This window comes from Oryctolagus cuniculus, chromosome 21 (assembly GCF_964237555.1).
Source record: "Oryctolagus cuniculus chromosome 21, mOryCun1.1, whole genome shotgun sequence".
In the NCBI taxonomy this organism is placed as follows: domain Eukaryota; kingdom Metazoa; phylum Chordata; class Mammalia; order Lagomorpha; family Leporidae; genus Oryctolagus; species Oryctolagus cuniculus.
This window is the reverse complement of record NC_091452.1, coordinates 14,378,760-14,401,003: the sequence shown is the minus strand read 5'-3', so window position 1 is coordinate 14,401,003 and position 22,244 is coordinate 14,378,760. Positions and strand designations below refer to the sequence as shown.

At 42.2% G+C, this 22,244-nt stretch overlaps 1 protein-coding gene across 5 annotated transcripts in view; it reads left to right on the top strand.

The window, feature by feature from the left end:
• Nucleotides 1-22,244, top strand: part of TAOK3 (TAO kinase 3) — a 200,308-nt gene that overhangs the window by 117,834 nt on the left and 60,230 nt on the right. For all 5 annotated transcript variants that reach the window (XM_051826866.2, XM_070065981.1, XM_051826867.2 and 2 more), the window contains 3 exons: nucleotides 6,036-6,129; nucleotides 7,595-7,676; nucleotides 21,254-21,421. In XM_051826866.2, the coding sequence (XP_051682826.1) occupies nucleotides 6,036-6,129; nucleotides 7,595-7,676; nucleotides 21,254-21,421 (344 nt within the window). The remainder of the gene's footprint in view (nucleotides 1-6,035; nucleotides 6,130-7,594; nucleotides 7,677-21,253; nucleotides 21,422-22,244) is intronic.

The following is a 22,244-nucleotide window of genomic DNA, read 5'->3' as shown; positions in this document are numbered from 1 at the left end:
TTGAATTGTGAGTTTGTGTCACTGAACAGGAATATTATAATATTACTGGCACTGCCCCAATTTCCTGAAGATCAAACCATATAGCTCTTAAGTAAATAAGATTTTTATTAGAAAATATCTTTTGCTAAATTGATCTTCATTGAAAGTACTAGCTGGATTCATGAATACTGTGAAAACTCCTGGACATTGAAATCAAATAGTGACCAGATATTTTTTCTTTTTTTTTTTTTTAAGATTTATTTATTTATTTATTTGAAAGTCAGAATTACAAAGAGAGAGAAGGAGAGGCAGAGACAGAGAGAGGTCTTTTATTCACTGGTTCACTCCCCAATTGGCTGCAACGGCTGGAGCTGTGCCGATCCGAAGCCAGGAGCCAGGAGCTTCCTCTGGGTCTCCCACGCGGGTGCAGGGGCCTGAGGACTTGGGCCATCTTCCACTGCTTTCTCAGGCCATAGCAGAGAGCTAGATTGGAAGTGGAGCAGCCAGGTCTCAAACCGGGATCCATATGGGATGCCGGCACTGCAGGCTGTGGCTTTACCCACTACGCCACAGTGCCAGCCCCAAGATACATATTTTTCCTTAAAGATTTATTTATATTTATTTGAATGGCAGAGTTACAGAGAGACAGAGAGAGGGAGAGATAGAGAGGGAGACCTTCCATCTTCTCATTCACTTCCCAATGACCTCAACAGCCAGGGCTGAGCCAGGCTGAAGCCAGGAGTCAAGAGATTAATCCAGGTTTTCCATGTGGGTTCAGGGTCCCAAGGACTTGAGCCATTTTCCGCTGCTTTCCCAGGTCATTCATTACCAGGGAGCTGGATTGGAAGTGGAGCAGCCGGCAACTGAAGTAGTGCCCATGTGGAATGCTGGCATTGCAGGCAGCAGCTTAACCCATTATACCACAATGCTGGCCCCAGATAAATATTTTTAAAGATTATTTTTTTTAATTTTTAATTTTTGACAGGCAGAGTGGACAGTAAGAGAGAGAGACAGAGAGAAAGGTCTTCCTTTGCCGTTGGTTCACCCTCCAATGGCCGCTGCGGCCAGCGCATCACGCTGATCCGATGGCAGGAGCCAGGTGCTTCTCCTGGTCTCCCATGGGGTGCAGGACCCAAGCACTTGGGCCATCCTCCACTGCACTCCCGGGCCACAGCAGAGAGCTGGCCTGGAAGAGGGGTAACCGGGACAGAATCCGGCGCCCCGACCAGGACTAGAACCCGGTGTGCCGGTGCCGCAAGGCAGAGGATTACCCTATTGAGCCGCGGCGCCGGCCCGCAAGCTATTATATTCTACAGTAAGAGTTGACAAACATTCTGTAAAGGATCAGTGAGTGTTTTAGGCTTCGCGGGTCTCACAGTGTCTGTCACTGCTCACCTTGGCTGTGGGAACCCAGAATCGAGCCTAGATGGTGCATTAATGAGCAGAATGACTGTGTGATGAAACTTTACAGAAATAGGCTGCATTTGGCCCACTGGCCGTGGTTTGCCAACCCCTGCTCTATGATATTCTTGCTCAGCAACGAGCCCTGTCACCATGGCTCAGAGGATTTCTTTTTTTTTAAAGATTTATTTATTTATTTGAAAGTAGAACTACACAGAGAGAGGAGAGGCAGAGAGAGAGAGAGAGAGGTCTTCCATCTGGTGGTTCACTCCCCAACTGACCATAATAGCCAGAGCTGGGCCGATCCAAAGCCAGGAGCCAGGAGCTTCTTCCAGGTCTCCCACCCAGGTGCAGGAGCTCAAGGACATGAGCCATCCTGTACTGCTATCCCAGGCCTTAGCAGAGAGCTGGATCGGAAATGGAACAGCCGGGACTAGAACTGGCGCCCATATGGGATGCCGGCGCTTCAGGCCAGGGTGTTAACCCGCTGCACCGCAGTGTCGGCCCCATCAGAAGATTTTGATCATGCATCTCGCAAGGGACTTGAACGTAAATGAGACCATCCGAGGCTACTAATCAGAGACTCTGTCCCAGGCCATACAGCTGTGCTGTGGGTAGGACTACCTGTGTTTGAATGCTTCTCTTCTAGTGCTATTTATTTTACCATCATTTGCCAGGCTATCTTCTTGTCTTGTTTGTGGGCAGAGTGCTTGCTCCTGTAGGTCTTTCCCCCTTTCCTGTTTCAAATCTGTGCTAGTGCCTTTCTCATTGCTACTGAATTAGTGTTTTGAAGTTTGTTTTTATTGTTTTGTTGTTGTTTGGTACTTTCACCCTCTTCAGGTTTTTGTTTTTTTTTTTGTTTTTTTTTTTTTGTTTTTTTTTTCTTTCTTTAGCCCTTTCCCTGCTGTTTTTCCTGTGTAATTCAGTGTTTTTCTGTGAGGGTTCCTATGCTCATGATGGTGAAAGATGCTATCACTTAGCAAGCCCAAAGACCCCAAAATTCAGTCTCTTTTCATTTATGTGATTACTTATGCACAAAGCTTCTCTGCTTATTGAAAAAGTTTCTTCTTCATTTGAATTTGCCTTCTTCATCTATTTATTAAGCATTTTTGGGCCTCCTGTTATGAAGTAGAACAACAACTATGCCATTGGAAAGACAATGATAAACATAACAGCTATGTCCCTGCCTTCATGAAGTTGAGCAAAGAATACATGCATTCAGTAAAACTGCACAGATAATTGGGGTGTGATGTGTGGTAGAATGGAAAAATATGATTCACAGTAGAAAAAATCTGATGGGAGATCTAGTCAGACTAGTCGGGGAAGGCTTCCCTCAGAAAGTGACTTTAAGTGTATAATAAGCTCTGAATAAATATTTGTTAAATTACTGCTGAAGTGAAATCACATTTGCAATGAGATCTGAATGGTTGTCAAGAATTAGCCAATTAAAATTGGAGGAATGAAAGGGAGGGGGAGGTGGGAGGCAGGCTTTTTCCCTCGCAGCTAAGGCGCCAGTTAGGACACCCGAATTCCCATACTGCAGTGCCTGATTTGAGTTCCAGCTCCAGCTCCCAATTTTAGCTTCCTGTTAGTGCAGACCTTGAGAGGCTCAAGTAACTGGGTCCCTGCTGCTCTTGTGGGAGCTGAATTCCCACCTCCCAGCTTTGTCCTGGCCTGGCCTCAGCCGTTGTAGGCATTTTTGGAGTGAACTAGCAAATGGGAACCCTCTCTGTCTCTCCTTCCCCTCCCTCTACCTTTCAAATAATAGCAATAATAGTAATAATAATAATAACGATAATAATAATAATAAAAGGGAAAGAGAGAGGAGCCTAGACAGAAAACAGCCAGGGTAGAAGGCTCTTAGCTGGTATCTTTCATGAAGCAAAAGATGGCCAGAGAGGAGGGGAAGAGGTTACTTTTCAGAATGAGGCTTGGAGGTCCTGGAATGAAGGCCAGTAGGCAGTGTGTAAGGATTTGGACTTTGTCCTAGGGATGATGGGGAACGATGGGTGAGTACGTGATGGGTTCCTACTTCCACATGCTTTTTGTTTGTTTTTAATATTTTAATTATGTATTTATTTGAGAAGCAGAGTTATAGACAGAGAAAGGGAGAGACAGAAAGAAAGGCCTCCCTTCCTCTGGTTCACTTCCCAAACGGCCGCAACGGCCAGAGCTGGGCTTATCCAAAGCCAGAAAGGTCTCCCAGGCTAGTGCAGGGGCTCAAGCACTTGGGCTGTCTTCCACTCTTCCACTGCTTTCCCAGGCCATGAGGGGAGAGAGGGAGAGGGGGAGGGGAGGGGGAGGGAGCACTGGATCAGGAGAGGAAACTTGTACTGCTGCCCATATGGGATGCTGGTGTTACAGGCAATGGCTTAGCGCACTACACCACAGCACCGGCCCCTCCATGTGGTTTTAAATACTTTAAGTTACCAGAAGACCAAACTCTAGAAATTTTCTAGAGGCAACCTCCTGAAAACATAAAATAAACCTGCACCGTTTTTCCCCTTCTATATTTGAAACAGATGAAGATCCGTTTGTCTACTTCAGTTGTCAGATTCCCACGTGTTCAGGTCCCTGTAACATCAGTACCTGCCTGGTGTGTATAAGGTATACTGTGGTGAGGTCAGTGAGGAGTGACAGTGGAATCACAGGCGTTCACGTTGCAGAGGGGCAGTGCTCACGTAGTGCAGACCGGGAGAGGCCCCCCAGAGCATCACAGGGCAAGTGCAGCTGTTAATTTACGAACTGCCCTTGACTGTAAGTTCTTTACTCCTCAACACTGTCCATTGTGGGTTTGATTTTGTTTTTTAGCCGCTGTGGCTTTTCACAGATTGTTCCTCTGAGGAGCGACAGGGTCTGCCCTGTGACTCCTGCCCTTCGCTCTTGTTCCCTTGCTAAGTACTGCCTAGAATTAGCCATGCTGTGATTTCACAAAGTGTTAATAGAAGAATCTTTACTTAAAAACGAAGCTGTTGTCATGAAACCAAAGATCATATTATGAAGCAGAAAGTGAGACTACATAAAGAATCCATTAGGGTAAGCACTGTAGAATGAGAAAGTGATTTATCGTCTGTGCCATAATAACTAATAAATAGCGTAAAATTAGCTGTACTCAAAACCAGAGTCTTATTTCTTTCCATTTGGTCAATGAATAGAGCACCTCCTGTGTGAATTGTATTTTCATACATGTCCTCAGGGAATAAATAAAAGAATAAGAGTGTCAGGTTATAAGATCTTGTTCTCTTAGAGCTTATTTATTTATTTATTTTTTAATTAAATATGAGAGACAGATCAACAGAGCTCCCATCCACTAGTTCACTCCCCAGATGTCCACAACGGCTGAGGTTGGGCAAGTGCCAAAGCCGGGATCCCAGGAACTCAATGCAGGTCTCCTCCATGGGTCCTAGGGACCCAACTACTTGGGCTATCACTGTTGTCTCCAAGGGTCTTCATTAGCAGGAAACTGGAATCAGGAGCCAGATGCAGCTGTTGGATCCTGGGAACTCAGATATGAGACATGAGTGTCTTAGCTGACATTTTAACCACGAGGCCAAATACCCGTGCCTTATGATTTCTTTTCAGAAAAAAAAGATATATGTGTTTATGTAAGCGCAGTATGTCAGATGAACAGTATACCAAGAGAGCACTGTAGGAGTTCCAATGCAAAGATCATTCCTTCCACTATGGTGGAGCAAATCCTCTGGTAAGAAATACTGACTCAGTCACTGTTAGCATGGGATGGACCAGGCCATATGTATTATTTATCCTCCTCTTCTTTACTCCCAAGTCCCCCCTCCCCTTACTACGCCTGGCAATTCTTTGCCCTGGATGAGCCGCTAAACAGCACTAATTGTGGAATTATTAACAGCGTTAAATGGAATTATCTCCCTACCATGTTAGTGGTGTTTAAGATACCCCATTCCATAATAATATTTTTTCTTCATTCTCTATTTTTTTAGTTTCTAAATGTTTAAATGAATAAATATGTTTTTCTTAAAACATAGCGAGGTGTTCATACCTATTGTGGGAAAAACAGGCAAAGGCCAGTCTTTTGAAGATACATGAAAAAAATAAGCAATGAAAAATTTCACTCTTTTTTAAAAATTTATTTTTAATTTTATTTGAAAGGCAGAGAGAGAGAGCAAGAGAGATCTCCCATCTGCTGGTTCACTTCCCCAAATGCCTGCAAAAACCAGCACTGGGCCAGGCCAAAGCCAGGAACCAGGAACTCAATCCTGATCTCTCTCGAGGGTGGCAAAGATCCAAATACTTGGGCCATCACTTGCTGCCTCCCAGGGTGCCCATCAGCAAGAAGCTGGAATCAGAAGTGGAAATAGGACTCAGATTAGGCATTGTAATATGAGATGCAGGCGTACCATGAGGCATCCTCACTGCTGTGCCAAACGCCTTTCCTGCAAATTTCATTCTTTTGAAGTGGATCTCTTAGAAATGTTGCCAGTGTGTGTTAAAGTGACCAACAGTTTCTTCTGAATGGCTCTCCTGGACTGCCCTTGGAGATTAAAATAAGTGAGTTAGGTGGCCTCATAGTGCTAAGGAGCTATGGCCTTAGCAGCAAAGCTTCGCTCACAAATCCTTATTTCTGTATCTGCCTAATTTGTCTCAAGAACTGCACTGTGTGTTTTCTCTTCTTCCAGCTGAACGGAAGCCCCCCCTTTTCAACATGAATGCAATGAGTGCCTTGTACCACATTGCCCAGAATGATTCCCCCACGCTGCAGTCCAGTGAATGGTAAGACTCTGCTAGCATTTTAAACCTCTGAGAAAATCGCCACGTCTATTTCACACTTCCATTAAGTTACATTTTAAATATCCGAACTCGAAGCATTTCATTTCTTCATTGTGTGTCACCGTGCGTGCCACTGATGCCTCACAAGCATCGGCTGTGCGAGCACAGATGCATACACAGGGTTTGATTTCTGTCTGCCCTCGCCATGGCTCGCACTGTGTTCTTAACGTGTGGCAGAACCCATGTTCCACCGGGAGCATGCACGAGGCTCCCCAGTCATAATAGTCTTACTTCATCACCTTAGCTCTCATCACTTCTCAGCAGAGGTAAAGTGACCTCTCTGGTGTCATTCTTTTTCCAGTTGTCACTTTTACTGTTCGTCTACGTCAGTGTGTTGAGAAGTGTGTGTTTAGCCTAGCAAGTAAGACACCAATGCCTCTGGCTTCAAGTCCCAGCTCCAGCTTCCGACTCCAGCTTCCTGGCAGTGCAGACCCTGGGAGGCAGTGGGTGATGGCTCAAGTAGTTGGGTTTCTGCCACTCACGTGGGAGACCTCTGTTGAATTCCCAGCTCCCTGCTTCAGGTGGGTTTGACCCAACCCAGCCCTGACCATTTTGAGCATTTGGGGGCAAACCAACAAGAGGGAAAGTTCTCTCTGACACGCACTGTCTCACTCTCCCCTCTTTCCTGCCGCTTTAATAAACGAATACAAATTTAAAAATTATTTGTAATGTGTTGAGACAGAACACGTATTATTTGTTTAGAGTACATGTTATTATTTTTGATGAAAATGATGACATTTTTGTAATTATTTGGGCCACAAGAGTTATGGGAAAAGGGCAACTTTAAAGAATGGACAAAATAGAGTTTTGAAGATAGGAAGTATTTTTATTCAGAAAGCATTTTCCTCAGTTCCCCATCCTTTATGGGGAGTTTTACTACCTTGTTATATGTTGTGTATGGTGGAGAAGTTAGCAATTGGTAATGAAGATGCAGACATGAGAATACGATAACCCTATTATCTCTGAAAAGAAAACTGTGTATAAAACTTCTATATAGATATAATATTTTGCATTTTCTCATATGTAAGAGGTTTCAAACAGTTCATGGAAAGTGCAATTATGAAAGAGCTTTGCATGGATTTTAAGAGGGTTTTGCACCAAGATAGACTTAACATAATTCCATTTCCCATGAACTTTTAACTCCCTTCATATATTATGATTTGACCTTACCTCCCTATACTGAGATAGATTTATTTATGTGCTGACTAACCTGAAATTGTACCCACATTCATTATCCAAAAGAATTCACTGTAGATGCCATAAACTTGGAAATGGCCAAGTTATGATATTCCGATTGTTTATAAAGTCCCCTAAAATGTAAAATTCTCCCTTGAATGAAAATTGTTTTAAATAATCAGTGTTCTGCAGACCCTAACTGTGTGATCTTTTGGTGTATTTGCACACACAGGACGGACCCCTTTAGGAGATTTGTAGATTACTGCTTGCAGAAAATACCTCAGGAAAGGCCAACATCAGCGGAACTATTACGGGTAATTTTCCAAATTTGGATTTGAGGAGGGGAATTTGAAGTCATGTTGTAACGGAATATGGGGAACTATTCCTGTAGCAGCTCATCGTGGCAAACTGGTTTCAAATGTGCTGCCTTGTCATTTATGTGGAGATAGTGACCAGGCATAGGAATAATGACATTCTCACAGTGTGCGTGCTGTTTGTTCCCTGTGGATAGTTTTTAGCCTGTTCTCCTGTTTTTCCTCCCACATCCTTTCTCGCCTTACGACAAAGGACATTTCTGCTCGTTGCTCTGATCATCGCTGTGATGTTTCACTGACTAATATCTGCACGAGCTTTACCACAGAGCTCTCAGGACAAGTTCTACCATTGGTTTAGATGCCACCTCTTAGACTTTTACTTGGGTTATTATCAAATCTTCAGGAAGTGGAGATATAGGATAATTACATAAAGCAGACATTCATATAGCATTATGTCATACATGTGTGACCAAGAGTTAATCATGTTAGTAGCATTCATTTGATTTAATCATGTTTTGAGTGTCTGTTTTCATGCAGTGTTTTACTACGGACTGTTCACAGGCAGTGTGTTCGCACAGTATCAGTGTAGTATGTGGGAATCTTTTAAAATATAAATATCTTTTATTTGGCAGAGATTTCTTTAACCCTTTTGCAGTATATATGTATCTTTTTCAATCTTTTTTTTTTTTTTGGCTTGTTTCATCTTTAGATTGACAAGATTTTTTATTGTGCAGTTTTTATGTTTCTTTTTAAGAAAAATTCAGAAGGAACCTATTGCTTAAATTTGCTTAAAAATGTCAACTGTCTTTACAAGTGAAGAGCTCCTTGGCTGGACCACAAATTTTTGGTTTACCTTAGAACTCTGTAAACATTGTTCTATTATTTTCTGGCTTTGAGTGTTCCCAAAGTGGTAGGTCTGAAGCCAGCTAATTTTTCTGCTTGGAAGTGAGTTTTTCCTTCTTGTGAACAGCAGGCTATAAGGATATGATAGCAGAAGCAACTGGGCGGAGGATGTGGCCTTGTTCTCCTTTGTGGTCAGAACTGCGCATGGTCCAGACATGAGCTGCTTTGTCTACCTTAGCAAAAGCTCCACAAGTCTAGAGGGGAAAACAGCAACCAGAACGAAACACCACAAACACAAGAAAGGTGCAATCTCTGTTACTGTGAGGCAGGTGAAGAGTTTAAAAACAAACAGAAAACAGGACACAAAAATGAATAAATATGACGTAAGTGGAGGCTATATTAGTATCAAAGAGGAAGAAAAGAACTCCCATAAGATGCTCCATGGATTCAATGAAAAAATTTAGGGTGACACACCACAAAAAGATTTTAAAATCAAGTGGGCCAAGTAAAGAAAGAAATGGAAGAGAGAAAACATAACAGAGATTGAAGTTATTTATAAGCAATGAACTAATAAAGTAAACCAATCTGTTTCCAGGGTTTCCAGTGGTTGATAAGCTTAAGGAAATAGAACAGAATTAAATGCTTTAGAAATAAAAGTTCAAAAGGTGATGATAGAGAAAATGATGCCTGTGGAAGACAAAGGAGAGCTAACAAATGCCAACCTGGAAAAAGCAGAAGATATTTAATGATATATATGAAGGAAACTTCTCTGGAAACAAATAATTTGGATCTTTTTCTGATTTGATTTGTTCTAGATTACATTTGGTGGATCAAATCAAATGGGCCCGACTTTTCAAAAAAATATTTTCCGGTTGTCTATGAAGCACTATGGTAAAGCACTGAGAATACAGTAGTTACAAGAAAATATCAGTTGCTACCCTTGTGGAACCTATATTCTTTTAAAATTATGATTTGAGAGGCAGAAGCAGCTCCTGTCTCCTGGTTCACTCTCCAAATGCCTGTGACATCCAGGCCTGAGCCAAGGCTGAAGCTGGGAGGTGGGAACCAAGTTCAGGTCTCCCATGTGAGTGGCAGGAGTTCAAACACTTAAGCCATCACTGTTATCTCCCTGCATTAGCAGGAAGCCAGAGGCAGGTATCAAACTCAGGTGCTCCAGTGTGATGTGGGCATGTTAAGCAGCATCTTAACCACTAGCCAGATGCCTACTCTGGAGCCTGTATTCTAATGAGGAGTAAGAAAATACATACATGCATACATACATACATGCCAGTTGGTGGTGAATTCTTAGAAAAATTAGTCAGGGTCAGGAGTCAAGAGTGACAGGAATTGCTGTTTTCAAGGAGGAGTTAAGAGAGGTCTTTCTAAGGAGGTAACATTTAGGCAGAGCCCTAAAGAGCAGACATGAAATTGACCTTCAGTGATCACAAAAATATACTTTAAAGATATTCCTGAACTCTAAGGAGAAAGATTCATATAAGCAGATCAAGAAAGTTTATTTTGGGGTGGGGAAACCAATTGGAAAACCAATTTCTAGGCCGGCGCTGCAGCTCACTAGGCTAATCCTCCACCTAGCGGCACCAGCACACCGGGTTCTAGTCCCGGTCAGGGCGCCGGATTCTGTCCCGGTTGCCCCTCTTCCAGGCCAGCTCTCTGCTGTGGCCAGGAAGGCAGTGGAGGATGGCCCAAGTGCTAGGGCCCTGCACCCCATGGGAGACCAGGAGAAGTACCTGGCTCCTGCCTTCGGTAGCACGCCAGCCGTGGCGGCCATTGGAGGGTGAACCAACAGCAAAAGGAAGACCTTTCTCTCTGTCTCTCTCTCTCTCACTATCCACTCTGCCTGTCAAAAAAAAAGAAAAGAAAAGAATACCAATTTCCCACCAATTGGGGTGAGAAAAGCTACCTCTCAAGGCCAGAAAGCAATTGAACAGCATTTACAGAATTCAAAGAAATTGTAAATCAAGACCTTGTGGCCCAGGCAAGATGTTCTTCAGTTATAAGGGCCACTGACTTTTTCAAGCCTTACAAATTTAAGCAATGCAACCCTTCTGAAGTTTTCTTCTAAAAACTGTTCAGTAACAAAGTCCAGCCAATCTAGAGATGAAATTAAAAGGATAGAAGGAAAAGATGTGGGGCTGGCACTATGGCGTAGAAGGTTAAACTGCTACTTGCAGTGCTGGCATCCCTTATGGGCGCCAATTCGAGTCCCAGCTGCTCCACTTCCTATCTAGCTCCCTGCTCGTGCACCTGGGAAAGCAGTGGAAGATGGCCCAAGTCCTTGGGCCCCTGCCATCCATATGAGAGACCCAGAGGAAGCTCCTGGCTCCTGGCTTCGGCCTGGCCCACCCCTGGCCATTATGGCCATTTGGGGAGTGAACCAGTGGCTAGAAGATTCTCTCTCTCTTTCCTCTCTCTGTGTTTCTGCCTTTCAAATAAATTATTCTTTAAAAAAAAAAAAAGTCTTATAAAAAAAAAAAGGCACTGCTTGGGACACCCACATCTCATACTGGAATACAGCTTCCTGCTAATGCCCAACCTGGGAAGCAGCAGGGAATTGTTCAAGTACTTGGTTCCCTGCCTCTCATGAGAGAGACCTGGACTGAGTCCCTGGCTCCCAGTTTTGGCATGGCCCTGGCCCAACTGGAATTTGGGGAGTGAACCAGAAGATGGGAAATGTTTCTTTCTTTCACTCTCTGCCTCTCAAATAAATAAGCTAAACAAGAATGTTTTTAAATGACGGGCATTAGGATGCCTAAGTCCCACATCTGAGTACTTGGGTTTGATTCCTGGCTGCGGCTCCCGATTCCAGCTTCCTGCTAATGCAGACCCGAGAAGACAGCAGGGAGGGCTCAAGTAGTCAGGTCCCTGCCACTCACACGGGAGACTGGACTGAATCCCAGGCCCTGACTTCCGGTGATTTCCATCCTGGCCCCAGCCTTTGCAGGCACCTGGCAGTGAAACAGTAGATGGGAGCTGTCTGTCTGTCTGTCTCTCTCTCTCTCTCTCTCTCTCTCTCTGACAGACACATACTCTCTTTCTCTCTCTCTCTCTGCCTCTCAAATAAATAAGTAGGTAAGTAATTTTAAGTTGCTTTCTTAAAGTAATAAAATAGCCTCCCCCAAAATTTCTTTATTCTGTGCCTTCTGCATTTTGAATATGTAATATAAATTTCATCAACAGAGGGTAGAACATGAAAAGTATATCTCGTTCGCATCCTAGGCCCCTCTCCAGAATTAGCAAGCCCTGTCACAAAGCGGGTGTGTCCTTCCAGAGATATTTTATGTACATAAAGTAAATATTCTTTTGAATTTTACACAAATAGAATCAAACCATAAGAACTATCCTACCTTGGTGGTTCTTGTTGTTGCTGTTAGCTGTTTTACTTTATAGTGTGTTCAGGCTGTTGTTCTGTATTCCTTCCTGCATACAGAGCCGCCTCATTCTTTTTAATGGTTCCGTGATCTTCTCAAATGGACCACAATTTGTTTAACCAACCATTCAGGGTGTTTCCAATCTATTGCTGTTGCAAACTATGCTGCAGTGAATATCTTTGTACATATGTCGTTTTGCACCTGGATAAGGATATCCAAAGAATAAATTCCTAGAAGTAGAATTGCTCATCATAATGAAAAAGGAGTTTAAATTATAACTAGATACTGCCAAATTGTCTTCCGAAGAGGTGGCACCAATTTATGATCACACTAACAAAGTATCGGTATTTTTTAACTTTGCTGGTCAGATCAGTGAAAAATGTTTTTGCACTATAGTTTGTTGAGTTTCTTTAATATGGTAAAAAGCTATTTCTGTATCTTTTTCTGTGAATTCTCAATGATTGTTGTCTTCTGGGTTCTTAATTTTTTCACTTAAATTATAGTAGATACTGCAGTTTTTTTTTTCTATTTCTATTTTAGCAGTATTTTTGATTTTTTTTTTTTTTTTTTTTAGGGAGGTGAGGCTAAGGGGATTGGTACAGAAATTTTTATAAGAAGTCATATAGGAACCTCATGTTTCCCTCTAGTCAGCTATGTGGCTACTCCCAAATATTTGTCAGTAATCCGTCTTTTCCTCACATTGTATTCTTGACATTAAAATGTCACTTTCACATTAAATCCATTTAAAATAAGTTGCAATCATTGAAATGCTTAAAGAACAGAATGCCAATTTCATAAACAGTGGCCTTGTGAAAATAATAATATAACTAGAATAAACTAATGGCAACCAAGACATATAAGTGTACTAATTTTCCCATCTGTCAGAGTAGATGGACAACATTTCTCAAATTGAAATACATATTTTTAAAAAAGTAACTCCAATCTCAAGATTTTTCAAAATTTTTAAAATTTTTTCCTTATTTTTAGAGGATCTTTTAGGAACAGACAACTCTTTTGGTGAAGAAATTGTAACTAAAAGTTAAGCTTTTTTAAAAAAAAATTATTTATTTGAAAGGCAAAGCAATAGGGAGAGAGCAAAAGAGACAGAGAGAGATGCTCCATCCACTGGTTAAATTTTCTTTTTTCTTTTTTTTTTTTTTTTTTTTTTTTTTGGTTAAATTTTTCAAAGGCTGCAGCAGCCAACTGTGGGCCAGGCTGAAGTTAGGAGTTGGCAGTTCCATCCAGGTCTCCCACATGGGGAGTAGGGGCCCAAGCACTTGGTCCATCTTCTGCTGCTCTCCTAGGAGCATTAGCAGAGAGCTGCATCAGAAGTAGAGTAGCCAGCACTCTGAGATGCTACACCACAATGACCCCTTTCACCATTACTTTAATTTAGTTTCTTATTCTCTTATATACAAGTATACCTTAAATTGATAGATCATATTTAAATTAACAGTGTAAAATTATTTCTAGATATCCATTATTCTGAGAGAAAGGTGATGTCTAAAATGATAGTCCAGAGACAGGCATTTGACCTGGATATGGGTATTCCTATATCAGAGTACCTGGGTTCAGTCCCCATCTCTGGGTCCTGACTCCAGCTTCCTGCTAATGTGGACCCCGGGAGGCAGTCAGTAATCTCAAGTAATCAGGTTCCTGATATCCACGTCGGGGAACTGGACTGAGTTCCTGACTCCTGTCTTCTGCCCACCCCAGCCCCAGCCTTTGCAGGCACGGGGGAAGTGAACCATTGGATGCTAGAGTTCTGTGTGTGTGTGTATGTGTGTGTGTGTATGTGTGTGTGTGTGCACGCCTTCCCCTTCCTCACTTTGTCAATCTTTCTCTCTCAGTCTCTCAAAAAATAAAGGAATAAAATTTAAAAATGAAGCTGCATTCTTGGAAGTAAAGGGAATGGTGATTAAAAAAGCAAATAAAAGGATGATATGATCAAACTGATGATATTCCATTATTTAACAATACTTACTCCAGGTGGCAGAATTTGGGAAAATTTTATTTTACTTTCTCTTATACATCTTTCTATATTTTTCAAATATTTAAAGTAAACATATTTCAAAGGACAACAAATCATCTTTTTAAAAGAATTTGAGAAGCTTTAGCTATAGGAGTTTGGAGAGCAGTGGGGAGACGGCATTGCAGGCAGAGTTAGGGAGCACGTGGCAGCGAGGCAGAGTTACCTAGAGTGTACTCTGCGGTGTTTAGGAGGAGGAGCAGCAATGACTGGATTTGAACATAGAAACACAAGAAGGAATTAGACTTCCTCTGAGAGGTATTGAGGTCTTCTTAAGGTGTTGAGCATATCCACTTTAAGAAGGTTTAAACAGGAAAGGCTTAATCAACTCAAGCTATATGAAATCCAGGACACTGGCAAAGGTGGTGCTTCAAGCAGGACCCAGCTCTAAGCAGCTCAAAAACGTCATCATAACACATACAAATTAAAAATAAATAAATATAAAAGATAAATAAAAATTTAAAATTTTTTTTCAGTTATCTTTATATACAGAAGATCAATTTAGTATAAATTAAGTAAAGATTTCAACAGTTTGCACCCACACAGAAACACAAAGTGTAAAGTATTGTTTGAGTACTAGTTACAACATTACTTCACATTGGACAACACATTAAGGACAGAGATCCTACATGAGGAGTAAGTGCACAGTGACTCCTGTTGTTGACTTAATAAATTGACACTCTTGTTTATGGTGTCAGTAATCACCCTAGGCTCTTGTCATGAGTTGCCACGGCTATGGAAGCCTTTTGAGTTCACCAACTCCGATCTTAGTTAGACAAGGTCAAAGTCACAGTGGAAGTTCTCTTCTCCTCTCTTCAGAGAAAAGTACCTCCTTCTTTGATGGCCCGTTCTTTCCACTGGGATCTCACTTGCAGAGATCTTTCATTTAAGTGTTGTTTTTTTTTTTTTTTTTTTTTTTTTTTTTTTTTTTGCCAGAGTGTCTTGGCTTTCAGTGCCTAAAATATTCTCATGGGCTCTTCAGCCAGATCCGCATGCCTTAAGGGCTGATTCTGAGGCCAGAGTGCTATTTAGAACATCTGCCATTCTATGAGTCTGCTGTGTATCCCGCTTCCCATGTTGGATCGTTCTCTCCTTTTTTAATTCTATCAGTTAGTATTAGCAGACACTAGTCTTGTTTATATGAGCCCTTTGACTCTTAAACCTATCATTATGATCAATTGTGAACTGAAACTGATCACTTAGACTAGTGAGATGGCATGCCACCTTGATCGGATTGAATTGGAATCCCCTGGCACGTTTCTAACTCTACCGTTTGGGGCAAGTCAGGTTGAGCATGTCCCAAATTGTACATCTCCTCCCTCTCTTATTCCCACTCTTATATTTAACAGGGATCACTTTTCAGTTAAATTTAAACACCTAAGAATAATTGTGTGTTAATTAAAGACTTCAACCAATAGTATTAAGTAGAACAAAAAAAAAAATACTAAAAGGGATAAAGTATTAAGTTGTTCATCAACATTCAGGACAAGAGCTGATCAAATCACTGTTTCTCGTAGTGTCCATTTCACTTCAACAGGTTTCCTTTTTGGTGCTTGGTTGGTTGTCACCAATCAGGGAGAACATATGATATTTGTCCCTTTGGGACTGGCTTATTTCACTCAGCATGATGTGTTCCAGATTCCTCCATTTTGTTGCAAATGACCGGATTTCATTGTTTTTTGTTTGTTTGTTTGTTTTGTTTTGTTTTACTGCTATATAGTATTCTATAGAGTACATGTCCCATAATTTCTTTATCCAGTATTCTGTTGATGGGCATTTAGGTTGATTCCAGGTCTTAGCTATTGTGAACTGAGCTGCAATAAACATTAGGGTGCAGACCGCTTTTTTGTTTGCCAATTTAATTTCCTTTGGGTAAATTCCAAGGAGTGGTATGGCTGGGTTGTATGGTAGGGTTATATTCAGCTTTCTGAGGAATCTCCAGACTGACTTCCATAGTGGCTTTACCAGTTTGCATTCCCACCAACAGTGGGTTAGTGTCCCTTTTTCCTCACATCCTTGCCAGCATCTGTTGGTAGATTTCTGTATGTGAGCCATTCTAACTGGGGTGAGTTGAAACCTCATTGTGGTTTTAATTTGCATTTCCCTGATTGCTAGTGATCCTGAACATTTTTTCATGTGCCTGTTGGCCATTTGGATTTCCTCTTTTGAAAAATGTCTATTAAGGTCCTTGGCCCATCTCTTAAATGGGTTGCTTGTTTTGTTGTTGTGGAATTTCTTGATCTCTTTGTAGATTCTTGTTATTAATCATTTATCTGTTGCATAGTTTGCAAATATTTTTTCCCATTCTGTCGGTTGCCTCTTCACTTTCCTGACTCTTTCTTTTGCAGTACAGAAACTTCTCAATTTGATGCAATCCCAATTGTTAATTTTGGCTTTGACTGCCTGTGCCTCCGGGGTCTTTTCCAAGAAGTCTTTGCCTGTGCCTATATAACACATACAAATTAAAAATAAATAAATATAAAAAATAAAAATTAAAAAAAATTTTTTTTTAAAGTTTTCATGGACACAAACTCCTCCTGTCTTCCTATACTATCCTTGGCAGGTGGCTTTTTATCTTCTGTATCACAGAATGGCTGCTGCATCCCCAGGATTCAAGTCTATTCCAGGCAGGAAGAAGGGTAAAACTCATTCTCTCCAGAGAACTTGCCTTTCAGTCCTAGAAAATCAGGCCTTTCTCGGGGGTTCCGGCCCCTGCCTCGTTGGCCAGACCTCGCTCGCACTGTTACCTGCCACTGCAAAGGAGGCCTGAGTTCTAGTGCTTAAAGTAAAGCAGGGAGAGAAAAGGGAGTGGAAAGCAGCTGAACGTGGCCCCCAAGGGCTGTCACAGCGAGTGACACTGTCAAAGCGGTGTTGGGGAAAGATCACTGTGCCAGGTGAGCCCCAACAACCAGCTCCAGAACTCAAACACAGACCCCAAGTGGCAGCCCCAGCTCCTCCACTCGTTAGCCGTGGGAATCACTGACTTCTCAAGGCTTAAGTTTCCTCACCTTGAAAAAAAAAAAAAAGGGATTTCTAAGGCCCCCTTCTCACTTTAAAATTCTCTGATCCTAAGTCCTAGCTTGAAGTTTACTAAAAACGGACTTGGTCCTGAGTGATTGCCAGCACGAGGGCAGTAAAAGGATTCCCTTCCTTTCTTGCTGATCCTCGGTGAGGTTCGCTTGCTTCTGGGGATGGAGTTTCATTTTCACAAAAGACTCTGTGCAGAGGGACAGATATTGTCCAAAAGCCACAAGGTGAGAAAAAGCAAAGTCAGGGTGAAGAACAACGAGGCTTGCAGAGCCTTTTCTCACCAGGGTCCTGTTCCTCTTCTCGACCTGCCACAATCGTACAGGAATGAAATCCACTCCTCTGTGGAGGCCACATTACATCTCATTTTCCCAGTATCTACAAAAATATAATTTTACATAAGTGAGTTTGCCACATAGTTGACCTTTAAAAAAAAAAAGGCAAACTTCCCTCTCCCACTTTTGGGTGCTTTCTAATCTCACTAAATAATACAATGCAATCTCACTGAAATATACAATGTGCTTCTCTGTACTCTGAGAAAGAACACCTCGGGCTGAGGTCCTGGCACAGCAGGTAATACCGCTGCCTGCAACACCGGCATCCCCTATGAGCATGGGTTCCAATCCAGCTCCGTGTTAATGGCCTGGGAAAGACAGGGGAAGATGGCCCAAATGTTTGGACCTCTGACACCCATGTGGGAGACCTGGATGCAGCTTCTGGCTCTTGGGTTCAGCCTGGCTCAGTCCTGGCCATTGCAGACATCTGGATAGTAAACTAATAGATGGAAGGTCTTTCTCTGTCTGTCTCTCTTTCTCTGTAACTCTGATTTTCAAATAAATAAATAATTTTTTTTAAATGGGGGACCAGTGGGTTAAGCCCTCACCTGCAATGCTGGCATTCCATGTTGGACTGCCAGTTCAAGTTCCAGCTGCTCTTCCTGCTAATGTGCCTTGGAAAGCAGTGGAAGATGGCCCAGGTGCTTGGGCCCCTGCACCCATGTGCAAGATCAGGATGAAGTGCCTGGCTCCGGGCTTCAGCATGGCCCAGTCCAGGCCATTGCAGTCATTTGGAGAGAGGACCAACAAATGAAAGATCTCTTGTTTCTCCCTTTCTTTCTGTCACTCTGCCTTTCATATAAATAAAATAAATCTTCAAAAAAAATAGAGAATAATGAATATAATTTTACTTTTTAGAATTATATCCATTTTTTTTAATTTTAAAGGCAGAGAGATAAAGAGATCATCTATCCATTGGTTCCCTCCCCAAATTCTCACAACATCCAAAGCTGAGCCAGGCCATGCCAGGAGCCAGGAGTAGCAGGAAGCTGAATCAGAAGCAGAGGAGGGGGCTGGTGCTGTGGTTAAAGCCCCAGAGGGTTAAAGCCCCAGCCTGCAGCACTGGGATCCCATGTAGTCACTGGTTTGAGTCCTGGCTGCTCCTCTTCCAATCCAGCTCCCTGCTAATGCACCTGCGAAAGCAGTCGAGGATGGTCCAAGTCCTTGGGCCCCTGCACCCACATGGGAGACCTGGAAGAGGCTCCTGGTTCCTGGCTTCAGATTGGCTTGGCTCTAGCCATTGTGGCCATTTGGAGTGAACCAGCGGATAGAAGACCTCTCTCTCTCTCCCTCTCTCTCTCTCTTTCTCTCTCTAACTCTTTCAAGTAAGTAAAAATAAATTAAAAAAAAAAAAGAAAGAAAGAAAGAAAGAAAGAAAGAAGCAGCAGCAGCAGCAGCAGCGGAGGAGCCAGGACTCTATCCCAGGCACTGCAGTGTGAGATATGGGTCCCCTAGTCAGAGGCTTAACCTGCTGAGCCGCAACACCTGCCCCTAATTTATTTATTTGAAAGGCAGAGTTACACTGGGAGAGATAAAGAGGGAGGGAGGGAGAGAGAGAGAGAGAGAATCGATCTTCCATCCGCTGTTTCACACCTCAAATGGCCTCAACAACCCCGGTGGTGCCAGGCCAAAGCCACACATGTGTACAGGGACCCAAGCACTTGGGCCATCTTCTGCTGCTTTCCCAGGTGCATTAGCAGGGAGATGAATCAGAAATGAAGGAGCTGAGTCTCAAACCAGTGCCCATTTGGGATGCCGGCATTGCCAGCGGCAGCTTAACCCACTGTGCCACAATAGCAGCCCCTAATTTCCCATCTTGTTGGCTCAGAGACAGTGGTGTTTCGTGTACTCTTGGGGCATAAAGGCAGCTACACAAGGGGTGTTTGCCCTTTTGCAAAATAGCCGACAGACCTTTGTCCATTTCTGTTTGGTTGGTTGATAGGTATGTTAGTCACAAAATGTCCATTTCTTTCTCTACTGTAAGTTTCAGGCTGTCAGAGAACTTACAAAGCATGCTTCTTGTTACAAAGGGTAACCCTACCTCTAACAGATCTCAATTCTTTATTCTCCCATTCTCATTCCCTCTTTCAAACCTGCTGCGGGCCGAGAAACCAGAAAACCAGACTATGTGTTCACAGTCATTGGTGATACCGAAAGAAAAGGTTGTTTATAGTAAGAAAAGCTCAGAGACGGGGCTGGTTGTTTTCACTCCTTAGAGGCCCTTTCCCTTCTTTCTGGTTGTGTAGTTCTGTAATGGGGAGATGAACTTGCCGGAGTTCTGACCTCTGGGTAGATTGAACAGCTGCCATACTGTTGAAGCATACACAATATGATCCCAGAAATAGAAAACAAAACAGATACAAGTCTTTTTCAAAGAGTAGTGCGCAGCAGAGAGGAGCACTAAGAGCAGGCTATGCTCTGCCTTGCTTTGGCTTATGATGCTGTTTCAAGTTGGAAATGTATGAGCCGACCTGCTACTATTTAATGAGCTAGGGATTTTTTTTACTTGTATGATAAAGTAAACCTCACAAATTGTCATGAACAATGATCATTAGGAAAATGAAAATCAAAAACACACTGAGATTATCACCTGTCACCTGTTAAAAATGGCTGGTATCAAAAAGACAAGGGGGCGGCCATTTGCCGAGCAGTTAAGACAGCAATCGGGATGCCCATGTCTCACACCAGAGTCCCTGGGTCCAGTCTTGGCTCCAGCTCTACATTCCATTTCCTGCTAATGCCGAGTTTGGGAGGCAGCAGCTAATGTCTTAACTGGTTGGGTTCCTGCCACCCAAATGGGAGACATGGATTATGTTCCTTGCTCCCAACTTCAGTACCCCTGGATGTTGAATACATTTAGGAAGCTCTCTGTTTAGCAAATAAATAAAATTAAGTTTAAAAAAAAAAAAAAGACAAGAACTAAGCGTTGTTGAGGGTGTGGAGAAAAGGGAACCCTTTTACACTATTGGTTGGAGTGTTGATGTGTGCATCATTGTGGGAAAGAGCCTGGAGGGTTCCCAAAGAATTAAAGATAGAATGACCATAAGATTCATCGGTCCTTCTTCTGGGTATTAACCCAAAAGAAATGAAATCAGTGTCCTTGTTTGGCACAAAATTGTTCACAGTAGCCAAGAGACAGAAAGAACCTAAGTGTCTGTCAGTGGATGAAAGTGTAAAGAAGTTGTAATAGGTGTGTGTGTTTGTAATATTTGTGAGATATAGATATATAAATAAATATATATAAAATGTAATATTTCTCAGGCTTTAAAATGGAGACCTTGTTGTTTGTGACAGCATGGATGAACTCAGAAGGCACTATGCTAAGTAAAATGAGCCATATGCAGAAAAACATTTAATGATATCACTTGTGATACCTAAAAAAAACCAAAAAGGCTCAAATACACAGAAACAGAGAATAGAAAGGTGGTTTAAATGGAGAGAAGCAGGTCAGAAGGTACAGAGTTTCAGTTATATCCGATTAATAAGTATTGAGAGCGAAGTACAATAGAAGGGCTATAGATAATAATATTGCATCCTGGAAATCGACAAAGACATTAGATTTGCGGCACTTCTACCATCAAAAAAAAAAAAAAGCAACTCTGTGAAGTGATAACTGTGTTAGTTTGCTTCCATGTAGTAATTGTTTAAGTGTATGTGTGTTAAAACATAATGTTGTATACCTTAGATCTATAACATTTTAGAAAAAGGATTTTCATGTAGTGCTGGGACAAAGTCCACAAAACGGGGCTTACAGAAGAAGAGCAAAGCATAGTTCTCTGTTTATGAGAGTAGCGTGATGTAAGAGTTTATATGACTTCACATGGAAGCCGTATTTTGTTATTTGTGCAAAATCCACAGGACTATTTTATGCTTTTTAATTTATCTTTATATTCATATCTTATCCAAAAAAATGTTTCTTCTTCATTAGTTTGTTTTTTCTCCTCCCTTAATCAGCATGACTTTGTTCGAAGAGAGCGGCCACCACGTGTCCTCATTGACCTTATACAGAGAACAAAAGATGCTGTTCGTGAGCTCGATAACCTACAGTACCGGAAAATGAAAAAAATCCTCTTCCAAGAAACACGGAACGGACCCTTGAATGAGTCACAGGAGGACGAAGAAGTAGGTTTGGTGTGTCTCAGCAGGCACTGTATGGAGGGCCAACTATGTGAAAAGCTTCTGGCCTGGGCACTCCGAAATGTTCTTGTGAGGATTAAAAACAAATTTTTTTTTAATTGCTGTTTTCTCCCTTAAGAGACATGCAGAGTCTCAAAAGAAACCTTCATAAAATACCACTCACGTAAGGCAAAATATGGCTACATGCAGAAGGGGTGTATCACCATTGCAGAGGTCCACAGTGGGGAGAAAGTATGTGTACTGATGAAATTAGTGGGCGTTCCATGGATGACACGATGGGGTGGTTTTTGACAAATGGACAGAGGGCATTGTAGACTCAGGAAAGTGCTGTGATTTTTTTTTTTTTTAAGATTTATTGACTTATTTATTTGAAAGAGTTACACAGAGAGAGAGATTCCATCCGCTGGGTCACTCTTTAGATGGCTGCAGCAGCTGAAGCCAGGTCTCCTATGTGAGTAGCAGGAGCGCTGTCAGCATCCCAGCTGCTCCACTTCCAATCCAGCTCCCTGCTAATGACCTGGAGAAAGCACCAGAAGATGGACCAAGTGCTTGGGCCCCCACCACCCACGTGGGAGATCCAGAAGAAGCTCTTCGTTCCTGGCTTTGGCCTGGCCCAGTCCTGGCCATTGCAGCCATCTGGGGAGTGAACCACCAGCAGATAGCAGATATCTCTCTGTCTCCATCTCTCTCTGTAACTCTGACTTTCAAATAAAAATAAGTAAATCTTAAAAAAAAAAAAAAAGAAGAAGAAGAATATTCCTAGAAGATGAAGGCATCACAAATGCTAAGAAAGTACACAGCTGCAAGG